Source organism: Patiria miniata, unplaced genomic scaffold (genome assembly GCF_015706575.1).
Source record: "Patiria miniata isolate m_02_andy unplaced genomic scaffold, ASM1570657v1 HiC_scaffold_7, whole genome shotgun sequence".
NCBI lineage: Eukaryota > Metazoa > Echinodermata > Asteroidea > Valvatida > Asterinidae > Patiria > Patiria miniata.
Genome location: NW_024037074.1, coordinates 11,609,953 through 11,629,458, shown reverse-complemented (window position 1 = coordinate 11,629,458; position 19,506 = coordinate 11,609,953). Strand labels below are relative to the sequence as shown.

At 42.2% G+C, this 19,506-nt stretch overlaps 1 protein-coding gene across 2 annotated transcripts; it reads right to left on the bottom strand.

Annotated features, from left to right (window-relative positions):
- Window positions 1–967: 967 nt before the first annotated feature.
- On the bottom strand, window positions 968–19,471 carry LOC119745574 (E3 ubiquitin-protein ligase SHPRH-like). 2 transcript variants are annotated; one of them, XM_038222030.1, is made up of 27 exons: window positions 19,357–19,471; window positions 18,054–18,406; window positions 17,298–17,750; window positions 16,349–16,523; window positions 15,849–16,149; window positions 14,227–15,730; window positions 13,840–13,947; window positions 13,031–13,157; window positions 12,369–12,493; window positions 11,904–11,982; window positions 11,414–11,577; window positions 10,718–10,894; window positions 9,704–9,913; window positions 8,921–9,097; window positions 8,220–8,327; window positions 7,954–8,090; window positions 7,004–7,180; window positions 6,713–6,781; window positions 6,034–6,235; window positions 5,250–5,393; window positions 4,984–5,142; window positions 4,148–4,333; window positions 3,930–4,022; window positions 3,206–3,298; window positions 2,486–2,664; window positions 2,271–2,351; window positions 968–1,925 (listed from the first exon to the last, which is right to left on the bottom strand). In XM_038222030.1, exons 2-27 carry the CDS (start codon window positions 18,309–18,311, stop codon window positions 1,784–1,786), a joined length of 5,628 nt encoding a protein of 1,875 aa, XP_038077958.1. In that variant the 5' UTR covers window positions 18,312–18,406; window positions 19,357–19,471; the 3' UTR covers window positions 968–1,783. The 2 variants fall into 2 exon arrangements, with proteins under 2 accessions (XP_038077958.1, XP_038077959.1); XM_038222031.1 differs by having other exon boundaries at window positions 17,298–17,744.
- Between the last annotated feature and the right edge of the window lie 35 nt (window positions 19,472–19,506).

Here is a 19,506-nt window from a genome sequence, read left to right as displayed (position 1 = left end):
CAACAATCAAATATAATCATAACCAAAAGAAATTATGTAAATGAAAATATGGCTTATTAGGTAACTTTTGGCTTTATTCCTGCCCGTGTTACCTTGGTACTTTTAATTTACCATTCAAGTATAATTAAGAGTAACCTCAAAACAATTTTTATATTTGTTGGGTAGGTAGTTTGCTATTCATAATCACTCTTGGAGGATGACTGCATTAAGGAGTGCATCAGAATGATAAAATCATAGATGTCAGATGTAACAGGGACAGGAAAAAAAAGTGGATCCAAATTTATAGAATGACCATATACATAGATTTATGAACTGTAAACTGAAATGGCTTTCCACAATTCATAGAAAATATTAAGTCACAGAATTAACTGTTTTGGGAGTAGTCTCTTGGCAACACTTTATAGACCGCTTGCAGACGCGATCGATAATTGACGCGCTAAGGTGAGCGACGCCATGTTCTGGGACAAAATGTGCGTGGATAGATATACGCCTGTCCCACAACATAGCGTCGCGCGCATTCGCGCGTCGATTATCGAACGCGTCTGCAAGCGGTCTATTGCCTCCATCCATACAGTGATATCTATGAATCAATGCTCGCTGGGCCCGCTGGGGGAAAAAATGGCATGAGCCATGAGACACAACTTCCTGGTAGGAAACAGTTCCGGATGTGACCACAGTTTTAAAGGTATATAGGATCGTTTGCTTTTCATGCATTTTGTTTATTTCCAATAATAACACCACTCAAAATCGAAAGAAGAATGTTCAAAACCTAACCCGTTGAAGTTTCAGCTCAGTGGATATTACACTTTAAAAAAAAAACAGTGAAAAACTGGGCACAACCTTTTGGGACAAAACAAGTTTTTGTCTGTAGCAGTCTTTATTAAAAAAAAAAACCAGTCAATTTGACTGAACTTTGGAAATCACCTACATTTTCTTAATTTCTTTGAAATGACAGTCTGACGGAATAATTTCACAGGGTGTTTAGTACCAGTACGATCTTTAATTATGCTTTTCATTAAAAATAGTTTTTGATAATAATTTGGTCGGTTACTTTTTGGATAAACGCAAATGATCCTATATGCCTTTAAAGAGCACTACACTGGGCCAGACTTCGTGGTGTAGCTGAACAGAATATAAAAACTGTCTCATTTTCTATTCTTGTGAATAAATAAATCATATTCTCGGTATTAGTAATAACAAAATGAAAATGAAATTGAAATGAGGCTGTTCATGACAGAAAACAAGGAAAACTTTATAACAACATGCCTAAAATGTTAGGAAAACAATTCCCAAAAGAGTTCGTTCATCAAAACTGTAAAAGAAAAAGTAGTAAAATGATTGAATTATTGTAACTGAAATAGATATGAAAATAAAATACCTAAAATGAACTAGAACACATAGATTAGTGACAAATGTAAATGAAAGCAAAATTAAAAAACTCTAAACAATATTCCATAAATACTGACCTTTTGAAAAAATAGTACTGTATATCTTTAGCAACTGGGGCAAATGGTGAATTTATATCTGAAGAATAACATGAAATTTCATTCAACCATGATTAAACAACTTTACACCATTGTAAAGTAAAATCACATAATTTTTGAACCATATTAATTATTTGTTAACCAATAACTAGAGGTGACGTTTTAAAAGTTCCTCAAAAAAATGTTGGGTCATGTTTCATGATAATATATTTTTTGTAACTATAAATAGTTAAGTCGTGCCCTTTATTTGTTCATACTTTTGGTTTTCACATCATGCATATTCATTTTCTGGCCTTCACTCATACATATTCATCATCTGTTAAGTCCCAGCTATCATCAGAGGCTGCCCCGTCTGGTTCCCTAGAGTCTTCAGTGAATAGCTGCTTGAGATTCTGCAGGGTGAGGGCGCCAGTCTCTCCTTCCAAGTTGTTCAAGCTGTCACTGTGATTGAGAAATAAGTTTTGTTTTCAATGTAAGTGATGTCTCAAAACCGCCAAACTCACTGGTCTGACTGGAATCCTGCTGCTGCACAATTTAACGTGTTTTTAGATGGGGTTACGATCGAGTATAAGCTTTATGTGGCCTCTCTGGGCTCCCATACATTTTGAACTAAATTTAGTCGGGTACCATTTGCAGTCATCAGCCGACATTTGAAGAAAAAAAAAGTAAAAAAAAAAACCGTGTCGCCGCACCACTTTTGGGGCAAGCTCCATACCAGAAACCGAAGACTTTTTTTTTTTGCCAAATGAGCATCCAAACAAAACCTGACAGAGTATGGAAACTTACCTGGTGTGGTTAGCCTGCAGGAAGGCATGTAGTCTCTCTTCAATGGTATCTCTGACCAGGAAACGGTGAACAAATGTCGGTCTGAAATAAACAAGATTTAAAATCAACGAAAATTTTGAACTGGGGGGACGGGGGAGGGGGAGGTGGAGGGGGCATGTCTGATGTGAGTAATGCGATACAATGACAAAAACATTTTTTGGGGGGAAAATCTTCACCTAGTCTGACCGATCCGATGCACCCTCCCCACCGCCTGCAACTCACTGGCCGGGTTGAGTATGGGCTCAACGAGTAATACGTGAGTAGCCTCGATGATGTTGAGTCCCTTGCTACCGCTGTGGACAGGTAGCAGGAGGGCCGTGACTCCGTCTTCCTGCTTGAAATCCAGCAGGTTTGCCTGAAGGGTGAAACAAAATTTCACCTGTTTAAATCAAATTATTTCACCCAATTAAATTATTCCACCGATTAGATTTAAACTTGTTTGTAAAACTTCGGGCGATTCACAATGCAGTGCGCCACCAAGAGTTTGCCACGGAGAGTTATTTCTCCCAGTGCATTGTGGGAGATGGTCGACAAATTCGCAGCGCGGGACATTTTAAATTGTTAGTTTTTCCGGGCAGTAGTTTCGTAAGCGTATGATTCAAGTATCTGTTTGTCCTTTTCTTTTCTTGTTATCAATATGATATTTTTTGTAAGGCGGCAGAACGCTATGCCCCAATCTATAACAAATTAGCTCAAGCTGTCTACTGACACTCATTCAAATGGGCCATGTTTTGTCGACCGCAAACTTGAAAAAAAAAAGACTCTCCAAGGCAAACTCTTGGTGGCGCACTGCATTGTAAATCGCCTGAATTAGGGGTGACTACACACAAAACACTCTGAACACATTTTGGAACAGCGAGACTCTGCAACGTATTTTAAACATTTTGAAGTCGTACCTTAAAATGGCGTTCACCATGGGATCCGATGCTGCGAAATTCCACCTTGTTGTCTTTCAGAGCCTTGGCAATGACGGTCAAAACGTCCACCCACTGTGCAGGAAAAAACATAAAGAATAGACTCAAACTAGAGATTATCAGGTCCAGCAAGTATGAATTATACCATTGCAAAGGAGAAGAGAAAGGCTGAGGGTTCAAGAAACGAAATATTGAAATGAGGTGGAGTTTTGAAAAGTGATAAATTATGCGAATCTCTCAACTGAACTCAAGGGAGTTCCACACTTGCAACGTGGATTTGTTTTTCTTCGGTGTCTTAGCCTTGGGATGCATTGTGGCTGTGATGCCACCTCTGAACCTTTGCAATCAACTCATTTTCTTAAAGCGTATGATTGATTCTTATATTCATTCTGCACCTGCACAGTTAATGGACTGAACGTTTTTTGACCAGTTTGCGCTGGGATTATTTTGACATTGACCGGACCCAGGCGCGGGATGTTTTTCACGAATGTTGATGCCAGCTGGGTTCAGGCCGTCATCTGCAGGTAGCACACCCTGATATTTCCGGCCTTGCTCACTGCGAGCGGGTTGCTGACTGGTATTTTCGGCCTCGCTAGTTGCGTGTTTATCAATCATCCGTTCTGAATACTGCAAAACCGTGTATACACGTCATTCGACGTGAACTGGTTAACAACAAAGCCATTAAGAAAGGTGAATTGCTTGTTACCGTTGAGAATACGATGGCCTTGACGTTTGTGTCTTGCTCTCTGAGCTGTAGGAGGGTTTGAACCACGGCTTCTACCTTAGTCGAATAGCCTCCCTGGAAGACAATTCAACAAAAAAGGAGGACATTTCAGATGACAAAAGGACACTTTGCCAAATGCACAAGGAGTTCGAAGCAATCACATTTGTGAAATGGACTAACGCCAGGAACCTTCTCCATACCTTGACGGAAATGGTGGATCCCGGTTGCTGATTATTCTGCTCCGTGCTGACGAAGGAGATCTCTTGGAGGGAGGTCACGGCCCGACAGATGGCGCACCGCAGGTTCTTGCGATGGCCCCCGCGGTGGACGCGCATCATGTCCATACAGCTGTTGCAGAAAGAGTGGCCGCAGGGCAGGACACTCCACTGCAAGGAAAAATGAATTCCGGTTTTCATAACTTTCTACAAGGAATTACCATCCACAAGGGCTAAGGTTTTCCATTACTCATCCCGAGGACTTCCGTGACTAATCCCCAGGTTTCCCAGTACTTCAGAGGGCTTCCATGACTCATCCCAAGGTTTTCCATTACTTATCAACAGGGCTTCCATGATTTATTCCATGGTTTTCCAATACCTATCATGATTACTTCCATGACTTGTCTGAAGGTTTTCCCATTACTAATTCCAGGGATTTCCATCACAAAGTTTTCCACGACTTTTCGAGAGGATTTCCATAACTTTTCCCATATATTTCCATGACGTATTCCATGGTATTCCATAACTTCTCCCAAGTATTCCCACAACTTTTCCCTCAATTTTCCCCAGTTCTGCTAATGCATTTCCCTAGTTTTCCACAAGTTTCATAGGGAACCTGTCTATCCCTTCCTGTACACCCAGCTTTTGCAAACATAATTCAGCATGGCTCAGGGTTGTTACCATCTGGTTGGTCTGTCTGGACGTTGACCAGGTCCTCAGATACACCACAGTTATCCCAAAGATTTCCACAACTTCCCCCAAATTTCCATGCATTTCCCTAGTTTTCCACAATTTTTAATCAGGAACCTGTCTATCAATACCTGTTTGCCTAGCTCCTTCACGCATATAGGACAAGGTTCGGGGTTGTTGCCGTCCGGCAGATCTAAGCTCTTCAGATACACCAGCTGACCTAGTTTCTTCTTTAGCTCCGACTGCGCCAGGGCCCGGTCGTTGAGAAGTTTGAGTCTCTGATGATCCAACTGAAGGAAAAAACAAAAGTGTTGTGAGTTTTTTTCTTGATGTAAGATTTGTGTGCAACATTATAAACACAGACACAAACCAAGGCAGATTAAGCACACGAAAGTACCTGTCCAGGCTCAATGACGTTGGCCTGTGCTAAGACTTCCTCCGGTTCGTGGGCTTCTCGGAGACGCAGACGCATGGTAGCCATCTTTAACTCATCCCAGGCTGCTACACGCTCGCACAGCATCGTCCAAGTGACCCGTAGGCTCTACGGAGATCCAACCATAAGTTTGTAAGAATCGAGCCCAATTTGAAGAACCTCGTAAGCAGAAAAGTTTTTGAAGCAAAATTCATGTGACCTAGCAAAGATCAGCTGATAACCATGGCCAATCTAATGAAGCTGGTTAGCACGAAAAATGCACTGAGCACTGAGTTGTCAGCCAAAACACATGTGTCATGTGGTGCAGTTTGCTGTAGACATGCACTCAGCCAACTTTTGCTTAGCAGACAAAAAATTGCTAAGCAGTAATTTCCTCTTGGCAGGTAAACATGAAATTGGCCTTTGGTCAGAACAATGTACAGCATAAAACGTTTTGGTGGGTATTTTGTTTTGCTGAAAAAAGTTTTAAAAAAACCTACGTTCTTAGTAACTCTGTGTAATTTGAAAATATTTTATTCCCCGAAAGACCCAAAGCAGTTTGTAACTTGACCGTGATTTTAAGCAGAGTAGTAGTCAAGTTGTCATAGGTCCCCTAAAGTCAATCACAAGTTATTCAGTCTCAAGTCAAGTGACAAGCTATTCAAATGAACAGTTCCAAAGGCACTGCTCTGGACACAACGGTGGTCAAAATAATAAACGGCAGACCTTTCTTGTTCCACCAAATTGTAACAGGCGACAACTCTCCTACCTTAAACTCTTTCTTCTGCGTCTCCATCATCTCCAGGTGTGCCCCGCCCTCCTCCAGCATCTCCTCGTCTCCTCCCTGCTGCCTCAGGGATGCCAGGAGAGCCCTCAGGATTCTCTCCGTCTCGCTGGCCGCCCAGGAACCCTGGAGCCTGGGGCCGGCAGTCTCAGCTTCATCATCTGGGTCCGTCTCGGAGAGGAGATCCCTGGCCAAATGGCAATGCCCCAAATTTTAAAATTTCAAAGCGTCTACTAGTGTTATCAGATCACGGTGTTAACATTTTCTCAAGGTCTTATTCCCTTTCAACATAAAATTGTTGTATAAGAACAAAATTGAGTCTAAAGTAGGGAGGGTTTCCGGTAACACCATATGGAAGAATCTCTTTTGAGATGTGTGGTTCTGAAGAGATGTGAGTAGGATGTGAAACTCGACGTTCCAATCAGTATGCTCGGATCGTCTTCAGGAGAAAGCCGGACAGAGTCTGGCCTCAAAAACGGTTTCTAATCTATGAAGTAAGAACCTTTGTGAGTGGCCGAAACTTGACACTGACTGGAGTGTCTCTCTGAACCACAATGAGCAAAAAAAAAACTTTAGGAAAAAGTATCTTTTTAAACAAATGAGGGGGAAAATTATATTATTGTTACATTCCTAAAGTTCCCATTCCTGAATTTTGTAAAATTACCTTTGTTTGATAGAGAACAAGCAGGTCTCGTAGTCAGTAAACAGGGTGTGAACCCTGCAAAAAGGACATCTGGGGTGAAAAGAAACAGCAAAAATTATTATGAACGTCTTGTCAATGGCAAGGCATTTGTAGAAATTATACAAGTTGACAAACAATGCTATAACAGGAACACCTCCACAAAACTGAAGTTCTTTTCAAGAAGCATGTTAAATTTGTCATTAGAGACACACTTTCAAACACTCACTTGAAAATAAAACTGATCGTTGGGTATTCTTTATTGGGGAAATTTACCTGTTTTTGGGCTTCCCGCCAAATGGTCGCAAGTGGCAGTCGGTTGCCTCGGCAACCAGTTCCTGGGTCACGTCCACGTTGAGTTGATCCATGCCTGCCTGCAGACGCTTGTAGGCATTGTTGAGATCGTCGAGTTTGGTTACTAGGACCATTTGCAGGCCGTGGAGTGTTGAAAAACTGAGGATGAGTAGCAAAACACAGATTAAAAATTGTCAAAGTTTAATTAGCTTGAAGATCCATGAAAGAGGTTGAGATAATATCTTCATTTTTGCTATGAACATTCCCAAATCAACCAAGTTCAATATACACTGTGCGGTACCCCAACGGCACCTGCTCAAACAAAATGGGAACAGCGATAATACAGTCAAGTAATGGTGGAAAAATCCTGAAAAACACTGCTAAACCTCGAAAAGTATTCGGTAGAAAGGACTAATGTAATTAAAGTGACAAATTGAAGTATACCAGTTTCAGATGTTAAAAGGTGACAAGTTAGTTCCATAAATGGAATTTTCTCAAATACTTGCCATGCACATCTTTATTCATATTTTCAGTTCCTCAGTGAATATAATCATCAATACAATTATAAAAAGCCTTCAAATTGGCCACACTCACAATATCCATGTGAGCAATATATAACGAATAAGATGATTGGTCAATGTTTACCATGACTATATGAAAACCTTACTGATTGGCCAACTCATGATATCCAAGTCAGCAATATAAGGAATAAGATGATTGGTCAATATCCACCATAACTATATGAAAACCTTACCGATTGGCCAACTCATGATATCCATGTCAGCAATATAACGAATAAGATGATTGGTCAATGTCTACCATGACTATATAAAAACCTTACTGATTGGCCAACTCATGATATCCATGTGGGCAATATATAAGGAATAAGATGATTGGAAGATGTCCATAATAATTATATATAACAGCCTTACTGATTGGCCACGCTCAAGCTGTCCATGCGTGTGGTGGACATCAGCATGTCTTTGACTCTGTCTACAAATTCTTCTTCGACGCCGACGTAGCGCAAGTACTGCAGACCTTCAATCCACCATGGGTTTTGTACAGGCAACTGATGGGAAAAAAAGAACAAAAAAGGGGAAAAATCAAATACTAAAATGAGATGGCTAAAAGAATATCCTCATGTGTCAGTAGGACCTTGTGTTCACGTCGCCTTGGTGGAAGATATTTTGGTGATTACCTCGTCTTTGAGTTCTTGGATCTTTTCTTGAAGAGGAAGCAGACTGTCAAAGCTTGACTGTAGCGCTGCCTCTGCCTTGGCAAGATAGGCATCTCGGATTTCTTGCACCTGGAAAAAAATGTGATTTATTATCAGATGAGACAAAAAAAATACAGTAAATGACCAGATATTTTTCAAACCATTTACTATTTGAAAGAGCAAAAGCAGATGTCCTTGGTCTACCTGGCCAAACGGCACTAGAACGTGATCCTACTTTGTGGAGCTGCTTAAGCAGAAACTACTGCTAAGCAACTTTATGTGCTAAGCAAGAATCAGCCGAGAACCAGTCTCAAGCAATTAACAAAGCAAGGCACTTTAGCTTGTAAACCTGTTTTTGCTAAGCAAGTATTTTCTGTGCTAAGTGAATTTCTGTGCTGTAGTTAGCCGCTCCATGAATGCCTTCACAACACATGTATACAAGTGTATTAATTATCGCTTACTGTGCTGCCATTAAATTTGATATCACAATGAAGATGATAATGATAAGGATGCAATGAAAATTCTCTTGAAAGTTAAATGCGCTTTATTTATCTTGGTCAGTCTGAAGTTCCTGGAGTTATGAAAAAATACTTTATCAAGTCAATGAAAAACTGCAGTGTACTAAATTAGGCAGCTCTATTTCAACGGACTAAATGAAATAAGACAAATTGGCTACGACATACCTGCTGCTCTAGTTCCCCGTCTCTGAGGGTCGGAACCAGACCCTCTGGTTTGAGTTTAAGCAGCTGATGCAGGTTGTGCATGGTGTGCAGCCGCTGCAAGGAGTCCGTCTTCAGACGATCCTTGTGCTCCTCCACTGACCGCAGAATGTCCCGGTAGTGCTCTATCGCATCAAGGGTCTAAAGACACACACAGCACAAAATAATTTTCCTTCATGTTATGGTGCTTGTGTTCTTGGGCAAGACACTTTACTACAATAGCAGTGATTCACAACACAGTGCGCCACCATGAGTTTCACCATGAAGAGGCCATTTTCAGGGCTGCCAACTCTCACGCATTGCAGGTTATTCTCATGCTCTCACACCCACATGGGATTTCTCATGCTAAAAAAATAAAGCAGTAATTGACTCCAAACTCTAAAATGATGTTTAAAATGGTGACCTTTAGCTAAAAAAAATGGTTAAATTGGTAAAAAATTGCCTCAGATGATGTTTTGCTAAAAAAAATTGGTTAAAGGCGTCAGAAATTGCCTCAGATCGCACAACAGAGCGTCTAGAATCCAAAATGTTCCCAACGCCGTCACGGCTTCGTGCTCGCATTTGTTCTGATCAAGCTCCATCATCAAATTCTCACGCTCAGTTCTTACGCAAGGTTGGCAGTCCTGCACTTTTATCGTTTATTATGGTACAACAGACAACAAACGATATTCAGTTTGCACAAGGGCATGGTAGTTTTTAAGCTGATCTCGAACAGAAGCTTAAAGTGGTTGCATCAGTCCAACTCACCTGGCCCTTGATGATGCAGACCGCACCCAAGCCGTTCAGGCTACACACCAGCTGCCGATGGGCCTCCTCCGACTCCGTCTTGGCCTTGAGGGTCAGGGAAGTGAGCAGCTCGGCCATGGTCAGTGTGGTGCGTTGCATGCTGATGAACTCACCACGGACGGCCTGGGGGTGACAGCAGGCCTGACGGAGCCTCAGCAAAGGGTTCATCAACTGTACGTTTGGGGTTGGGTGAAGGCTAGTATTGTTACTGGATATTGCATTCAGGATCTGCACTGTACAATTGAAATGCACTTCGTCGCGTCAGTGCAACAAGGTCGTACCACCATTCTGCAACAAAGACGTATCTTGCGCGAATATGCTCTGTGCAACAAGGTCGTATCTGGACGTCCATTGTCTTTGTGGGTACATCCGGGTTATTTTGAGTGAGATACGACCTTTTGACGTTCTGAAACTCGCGTTTCACGTACAGCCCATTTTAGGAGATACAACCTTGTTGCACGGACACGACGACTTTTTCACTTTTGACAATGTCTATACTGTTTCTCAATATGTGAAGGCATCCTTCACTTCAGACACTCGCTCTACACGGGTTCCCAGCGCTTTATGAAAACAAAATCCCTGAGTTTTCCCTGGTATTTCCCTGAGAAATTTCAAAAATTTCATGAGAAATATTTTCACTGCAACGAGGTTGCTGGAAAGTCAAGAGGTAATTGCAAGGAAGCATTGTTATATTCCTACAGCATAAACACTAAAAAGATACCATAGCCAGTCAGTCAATGGGAACAACTTGGACAAATGGCACAAGACACACACGTTTATGCCAAACTGGCAAAAGCCTTTTCCTTCTGGAGTTTTCCCTCATTTTTGGTCTTTTCCCCCAACATTCCCTGAGTTTTTTCCCGACTGGAAAACGGACACTCCTTTTCAGGGTTTTCCCCGATTCCCAGAGTGGCTGTGAACCCTGAACACTGTTGCAAGGATCCTTAGAATCAACACCAAACCAACTCTACTTACCCTGTGGACAGTAGCGCGAGCCAGGGAGCCGAGACGGGTGCTGACGTCTATCTTGAGTCGAGCGGCCGCCTGCAGGAGGTCCTTGGAGCAATGCTCCTGCTTGCGTTTGTAGAAGTGCGTCTCGATGGGCGAGAACTGGAGCCAGTGGGTCTGCTCTGTCTGGGCCGGGATGTTGATCTGATGAAAAATTTCGTAAATTTAATTTTTGAAGGTAGCCAGGACAATTTGAATCTCATGGTATTCCCAATTATAAAGTATATCATGAAGTTTGAGGTTATTTTTTCAATGCTCAGTGGAACTTCCTGCATATGGTGTTTGTAGTTAACTTCATTTTTACATGCAGTACCAATGCACAAATGCATTCAGAAATGTGTGAACAAAAAGAATCAAGTTTCTTTCGGAAAAAGTTAAATTAAAGAGCAAGCTTTGAAAACAGTCAAAATGGCTGAGTCTAACTAATGTAAAATGAAATCTGTTTAGCGATGTCTACGAACAACTGTTGATGCTTCCCATAATACAACGCAGGAAAAGCAGGAATTGCTTTTCTATAATATGAATCACTGAAAATGCTTTTTATAGGAAAATTTGCACTTAATGGTTTTCCCAGCATTTTAAGCCAAGAGATTACGTAAGTGAGAAGCAACAAATATAGGAACTGTTGAAAATTGAACGAAAAACACATTACTGTAATTATACCTGATGAATGACGTCTTTCTTGGCACTGCGCCAAAGCACCTCAGCCAGAGCCTTCTCCATTGGTTCCTGGTTGCCATGGAGATATGGTTTGTACAGGATGTTGTCCCACCAGCTTTTGACCCAGTAGGGCTCCACGCCCAGGAAAAGGAACAACCCATACAGGTCTAAAAAAAAAGGATAAAAAATGGACAATTTCCTCATTAATAAAATAATAACTATCACGAAAGAATGGATTATGGCCATTTCCCAAACCATGGGCTCACCTGGAGCTTTGGTGTTATCTCTGGCATCCGAATTATTTAGAAGTCTTTGATGTTCACACTGAACAAAAAACTTTGAGCTTACAGTATATAGGATTTCTTGAAAATGGTAGCGTAGTTGGAGCTGGAGTTCCCAGTCAGGTGACTTGGATGAAAGCACATACAGCAACAAACCAATGAGACAGGGAGCCAGCCAAATAATTGCAAGGATACTGAGTTTATGAACGTACTGTCCAGGTCTCTCTGAATAGGAGTACCGGTGACGCACCACCGGTTCACAGCAGTCAGACGCAGCGCCATCTCAGCAACCTGAATCAAAACAAAAATCGCAGCCTTTTAATCTGCGGCAAATGCAATAGATACACTCTTTAAAACCTTCTCTCAACATTTTCCCTAAAATACCATATTTTTTTCGAAAAAAATTATCTGGCGTAGTGTAATTTATACAAATTTTCACAGGTCAGGAGGGAGCTGGACATTATTTGACACTAGGGGGCGCTGTTCAAGTTATGCAAATTTCACAATTTTCTTCAGTTTGAAGTGCAGTGCATTTTAGCAAGCTGTAAACACGCTATAGGTTGAAGAAACTTGGAGTGCATGTGTACACCTTGCATGCGACTGCGAGCCACTGCAATAATGGTTTTCTAACTGTGGTAAAAGTATTTAATAACTTAACCGAGTTTCAGTTTTTTTACCTTCGCTGTCGGGCACTCCACCATTTGGGCTTCGTCAAGGCAGACCCGCCACCACTCCACAGCAGGCAAGGGGCTTGGGACGGCCATGTAACGTTTAGCATGTCGCAACCGTCGTCCATTGTCACCTTGATAAAAATATTGAAAATTTGTTTTAAGATTTTGCCTGTCACTGAAAATTTATAATTACTGAATCTTTGTTGCAACTCAGAGTTTCAGGGAATATGTTGTCACAGAGTTATGATCTAGTTAGTGCAAAGTCATAAGAAGTTAGTCACAAGTCTAACAAGTCAATTCACACACAAGTCAATTACAAGTCAATCACAAGTCAAATCACAAGTCAAATCACAAGTCAAATCACAAGTCAATCACAAGTCAATCACAAGTCGATCACCAGTCATAACAAATCCATGACCAGTCATAACAAGTCCATCACAAGTCATAACAAGTCCATCACATGTCCATTACAAGTCCATCACAAGTCATCACAAGCACATCGCAAGACCATCACAAGTCGATTCACAAGGGATGAACAATGACAAAAGAATGTCTTTACACCAGTTCGTGTGACTTAACTTAGGACTGGATGACTAGTGATGACTTTGTGACAGAATCGATTATGAATCTGTATTGTAAGATATTCATTTTGGAATATTAATACTTACTATTTGTGTGGGGTAGATCCACATAGTTGAGTTCGGTCCTCAGCGTGTCGTAAGTCGTGATGACAATGTCGTGTTCAGCAAGCATCTGTGGCTGTAGGAAACCATGCTTCTTCACGCCTTGATACACCTTCAAAATAAGACAAACGGGAAATATTCAGGAATTGTTAAAATATTCAGGGGTTAACCAAGCAAAAAAATGATACAAGAAGAAATTCAGGATCTGTAATGGGAGATTTGTTACTCAATTGAACAGAATGAAAACAAATTTAGTATTGTTTCAAGGTTTTGTATACATGTTAGATTTGTTTTGTGTGTACTGATCCTATTTCATGATGTTAATAATCAATTACAGAAAGGTTTCAAATACTTTGTATGTTGAGCGTTTTCCTGAAAAAAATAAATCAATCATGGTGGGGAAGGGAAGGGGTGCAAAAGAATTTTTATATTCTGTTGGCTCATCGACCATCATAGACAAAACATATGTTTGGCAATGCCTACACAGGATTTTCCATAATGCAATAGCAATACCATTTGTGCGTATTTTCTCTATTTCTGTCTTCTTTATTTCAAGTCTTAGGCAAGCACTGACAATAGGGAGGTTTCGCAAGCGAACGGATACGCTTACACTTACGTTTAGCTATCCGTATCCGTTTTTTACTTACGTGTAGTGAGCGAGATATGCGTGTCGTCTGCACGTTTAGCGGAAAGTGAGCGGCGTATGACATCATAACTGATGACGTATCCGTCGCACTAAACGTATCCGTTTGCATGCGAAACCTCTCTATTGACGATACATGTACACCACTTACCAGTATGTTCAGGGTCTGTGTCTGTATGTGCCTGTTGATCTCATCAATCCACTGATGGCAGATGGTGGAGGGGGATATAATCAGTGTAGCTCCGGATGGTACTGTAGGCTGCGTACAAAAAAAAAATCCAAAAAATTCAAACTTGGTGGGGAGGGAAGGGGTCCAATTTCTAAAGTTGATTCCGACTAGAATCAGACGTTCGTTGTGTGGCTCCGCACACAGTAATGTCTAATATACAGAATTAAGGTGGGAAGTGCTTGTGGCCAAAACTGGAATGGTCCACTAATTTTGGCTGTACACTTATGCTTGTGCCGATGCAGTTTTTATACTTAAAATAATGTTAAAAGTGTTGTTGAAATTTTGAAAAAAATTGAGAAATGTGCCTACCTGCTCAATGCAACACATAGGGCAGAGGTACCGGTCATCTACTAGGGCCAGCTTGCTGTAATTCACACATCGGCAGTGCTGCCATCCGTCGCATATCTGGCACTGGATGCTCCATTCCGGGTCCAGCTCCTCCTCAACCACTCCGCAGATGCATTCGAAGCGGAACTTGGGTCGCTCCCTGCTTTTGGGTCTCAGGTACGGGTTGGGCAAGGGTTGTTTAGCGGCCTGCTTCTTTTTGGGTTTCTTTGCAGGTTTGTTGGTGTCCTGAGTAGGTTGGGTGTTAGTTTCTGGTTCGGAAGTTGCTTCTGTGGTTGGCAGTTCCGAAGGGGGTGATGTTCCAGAAGGTTCACTGGGAGCAGAACTATCAGGATCGACTGTTCTTTCTGCATCCCTGACAAGTACTGCCCGACCTTCTTCTTTCACTACAGGGGGACTATGTGATCCACTCTCATTTTCATTAGAGTGTTGTTTTGTTTCCTGGGCTAGGAGTTCAATTTCTGCTGTTTGTGGAATTTTTGATTCAAACCACCTCTCTGGGGGAATCAGCTGCTGGCTACCAGAAGGATTGTCATCTAAAGATGTGGACAAACTGACAGGCTCTGCTTTGATGAGGTCGGCAGTGTGTTCAGGCTTTGGCTCGGTTTGGGTATCTGATAGTAAATGGGGAGTGTTTGTATCCACTGATTTGGTAGCAAATGCTTGCATTTGGTAAGTACTACTTTGAGTCTTGGTGATTTCAAAGCTCAATACAGACGCAGCTCTGTCTGAATCTGTTCCCAGACTGACACCCATCACCTCAACAGCACTGCTATCTTGAGAGATCTTCGATAAGTCAGGTTGAACATCATCTCTACCAAAATCAGTTGGCTTAGGAATTTCCAATTTGGTACCCTTTGCTTTGTGGGAAGGTTCTTCAACAGACTGTTCCATCAGTTCTGGAATTACACGTGGAATCTTGGCATCAGATTTTGCATCAGTTTCTTGCTCTACAATCTCAGAACCGCTTATTTGCCTATTCCCCTCAGCACCTATGTTATCCTCATCAGTTGAATGAGGAATTTCCAATTTGGCACCCTCCGCTTCCACGGAGGTTCCTCTTTCAGTTTGATCCATCGGTTCTGGAACTTCACCAACACCAGGATTTGTGGCTTTGACTTTTGTATCAGTCCCCAGCTCTTTGCCCTTAGAGACAACGTCCTGTGCTTCTTCCTGAGCAGCTGACTCTGGCAGCAAACACCCTATGTCAGAAATTCCTGTCTCAGTTACTTTCTCTCTTGGGCACTCAGTATTATCATCACCTGTACCCATGATCCCACTGGTTGGATCTGAACCACCCTCGGCTTCCTTGCTCGCTTTGTCCGTCTGATTCATGGTGGGCTGGGCCGGATACCTAGGGTGGGAGAGGATGCAGGCCAGGACCTCTACCGTCTTACCCAAGCCCATCTCATCGGCAAGGATGCCACCGGGAAAAGGGAGCGGCTGAATGAATCGCTGCCTGGTGAACCTGAAAATTTACAAATGGACGCCATTAGATACTGGACACACTTCTTATAAAAATAAAAATGGTCTTTCAGTCTCAGTTAAAAAACACAAAATGCAAGTAACAAGGTTTTGTAACTCACTGGCCGCTGTGGCAGTTGTAATATAGAGTCTGTTCAGCAAGCTTCAGCTCTGACCACATGCAGTGCAACCGCCCACTATCTTCAGCTGGCTCCTCCCCCTCCGTCTCCCCAAACCGTTCCTTGCGCAGCATCCAGCTGACCGCCTGCCGCTGGTACTCCCTCAGGGTGGGAACCAGGCAAGGATGCTGCAGTTGGATTGTCGTGACGATGGCGTGGTCGCCGTTCTGTGAGTGGCGGCGGCGAACGGCGTCAAAGAGCTGGTTGAAGTCGTGGCGCTTGGACGTCACGGCCTCACGCGGAGCTGTACAATTGTGAAGCAGAGGTGGCGAGAGTCACGCAAGGAATTTTTATTATCTCAATGGCATAACCAAGTACATATATTTTGAATATACCAATGTCCATGTATTGCATTAGAAATAAATAATGAACAGTCTTCATATAGGACTTCACACATTTTGATTTGGGCTAATTTCAGCGGCAGGAAGGTTCTTTTTTTTTACCTGGTGCTTGGTACCCGTGTAACCAGTGCATCAAGCTCTGCATGTGGTGCGCATAGTCTTGCCGCCTGGCTGGCTCTGAGGCAAACTTTGGCACCGTCAGCGCTGGCTGCAGGAGACAGATGGCCAGGGATAACTGGCCAGTCACAGCATTGTAGGCATGACGGATCAGTTTTACCTACAAAAGTAACAAATATCTTATTAAAAATTTGAAGAAATGGACCCTTCCCGCTTGTCCATCAGAGAGTGCACATTGACTAATTGTCCAAGTGGAGTGCCGTGGCCTTGTGGTCTGGAGCACTGAATTCGTGGTCTGCGGATAATTCTGCACGTTGTGGGTTCGAGTCCAGCCTGGGGTTATGGCGCGTGTGCCCTTGGGCAAGGCACTTTGTCACTCATTGCTTCTCCCCACCAAGGATTAAATGGGTACCTGTGAGTGCAGAGATGGTTATTGTGGTTGATTTGAGCTGCTTTGCACCCAAATGGCTGCATCCAGCTGTATGCTCCCCAGGGAGCTGAGATGGTATTTGGAATACTTAATTGGCCCAATGATCAGGGGTAATAATAATGTAAAGCATTTTGATCTTGGTTAAAAGCGCTATATAAGTACAAGAATATTATTAATAATTAGATCACAACTTTTAGTCAGGTGACTACAGCAGCTCCGTCAAACTCAGCCACAAGCACTGTCAGAAATGTACACAAACCGAAGGTGGGCGGGACTTTTGACCTAATCCAGAACAGTTCATTATATTTTGTTGACATTACTGTAGCGTTTAGTCACACACATGAATTTTTAACTGAAAAATTAGCCTGATACTAATGCATGCACTGCAGAAAGATGCGGTCTGGTACTCATGTTTGTCCGTAAAAAAGAACAATCCCTGATTTTTGTTAAAAATTATTGCTTAACGAATCTGTCCTTTTAGCTTTTCATGTCGCAAGATCTGACCTTGGACTTATGATGGTGGATGAGTTTTTCCAAACTGTCCAAGAAATTATCTGGTGGCTTGTGTACGATTGCCGCTTCAAGGCACAAGTAAACTCTTGACGATAAGCCATTTGGAGCATTCTCCACGTTATCCGGTGCGTAGTCGAACACAAGATGGTGCGGCCTTGTTGGGCTGATAAACAGTGAACAGCGCCCCCTAGGAATTTGCTTAGGGAGAGTGTCGTGGGTTACGACATCGCGTTCTCTACAGTCCAGATCCCCTGCCGTCAATTCCAGGCTCGTCAGCTCCGAAGACTTGGACAGTCCGTGAGGCGAGAGGGCGAGCGTGATCAGGCCAAGCTGGCAGGCGACATTGTCTTGAGGGCGCTGTTCGTGGACGGTTATGCTGTAGTTGGCTTCCTCCCAGATGGTCTCGTACACTGATATTGTGATGTGGTGGGGCGGAGCCTGTATCTATCAATGTAAACGAAAGACATAAGACTGTTCAAACTACTTAAACAAAATGGCTTGCATACTCACAGCTGTCTGTACACTGGAACTAGGTACTGCACAAACCCACAAGACATCAGGTTTCCTGTTTTATTTTCTCAGTTCCATTGTTTGAAACTGTCTTTGTGAATTTCGAACCAACCTTACTTTTTTTAAAAACCACAACCAGGTTAACAAATTAATACATATGTGACCCGTGTGATTTAGCAAAATTAGCCTCAAGTACAAAAAAATGCAGAATTGTATCTCGAAACTTTAAATACAAACCTTGGAACTGGCATCAATTTGCTCAGCAACACTCTCCGACTCTGAGAATCCATGTCCCAATTTTTTTAGATTTCCTTGCACGGCAGCGGACGATGGACCACATGTGGTGTCAAACGTCTCAGATCTGTCTAATGGAGTTTGAATGGCACTGTAGCTGGTAGACGCTTCCAGCTGGTTACCCTCATTCATATTCCATGTCAGCAGCGAGCGTTTGGATTGGTTCAGCTGGACTGGGGCTTTATTCTTTCTCTTCGACATTGTGGTGGACTGTTAAATCAAATTTAACTGAAGTCTGAAATTGAAGTCTGTGGATGGAGCAAAGCTTGTGCTACAAAATGGTGTGCTCACTACTTCTGTGAAAGGAAACAAAACTTGAAACAAAGTGAAATGAGTTTCAAAATTATCGATTGACACATTTAGTTTCAGTTTGTAAATTTCTACATTGCATATTGTTGTATCATGGAAAGAGAAAATTATACCAGTGGAAATGTTTTTGTGTGATTGTACAAGATGAATGTTAAAATTAGGTCAAAAACTCTTTCATTTTTCACTATAATTAAAGTACTGTTTTTTAGTAGAGGACGCAACTTGCGCGCACGTCACAATGCACTATCGTGTGCAAAGCTATATGTTCAAGCAGTTGTTTTTACCTTGTATTGACATGAGGTCACGCAAAAAGATTCCCATATCTGGCCATCATGCACTAATTTGTCCCTTTAGTGACCTATCAGCCATCACTATAAATAATGGGTGTCCTTAAAAGTCAAATTTAGCGGGGAAAATATTGAAGTATTTACTAAGAAAACACTTAGAAATTTTCAGACCATTCTCATAGGGTTTGTGCATAGGGTGAAAAGTGATGGCCAGATGTGGGAATCTTTCCCGTCCGCCTATTGAATAAACTCCGTACGTTAGTGGGGAGTCTTGAAAGTTATTTGACAGTCATGACAGTTAAAAAGCACGAATCAAATTTCAGGAACTTGTAACTTGTTTCTGTGTTCCAGTCCCCAAATTTCTGTTATCAACCATGGCTATTCCTTCCTCCATGTTTCAACAAATCGGCAATGACTGATGAGTGATATTATTAGCAAAGTAGCAGATCATTAATTATGACAGCTGCAGATCAGTAATAAGAAAACAAATGGAAAACGTAGTACACTACACTAGCGACCGCACTCTGTGCTATAGTTGAATGGGGGAATGCCAGTCATATTTCCAAACAGTTTAACTCAAGACCAAGTAGACAGTGAACATCCAGTGTTAGCTATCAACGGTAAGAGACTAAAACAGAAATTTTACTAACGATCTTTAGGAGTTTTTCAGAGGCACTCTTGCAGAAGCACGAGACATGCGAGACGTCACTCCATCAAAACTTGCGCGAAACAAATGGCAATCTGCTTCGTGCATTGTAGAGAATGGTACCCAGTGCGTTAGTGTTCACATAACATGTCAC

Coding starts and splice junctions, on each gene's coding strand:
- LOC119745574 (XM_038222030.1), bottom strand. CDS start 18,311: ATGTCGAAGAGAAAGAATAAAGCCCCAGTCCAGCTGAACCAATCCAAA. Junction 16,150..16,348: donor ACACGGGTACCAAGCACCAG/GTAAAAAAAAAG, acceptor ACAATTGTACAG/CTCCGCGTGAGGCCGTGACG. Junction 1,926..2,270: donor CTGCAGGCTAACCACACCAG/GTAAGTTTCCAT, acceptor TCTCAATCACAG/TGACAGCTTGAACAACTTGG.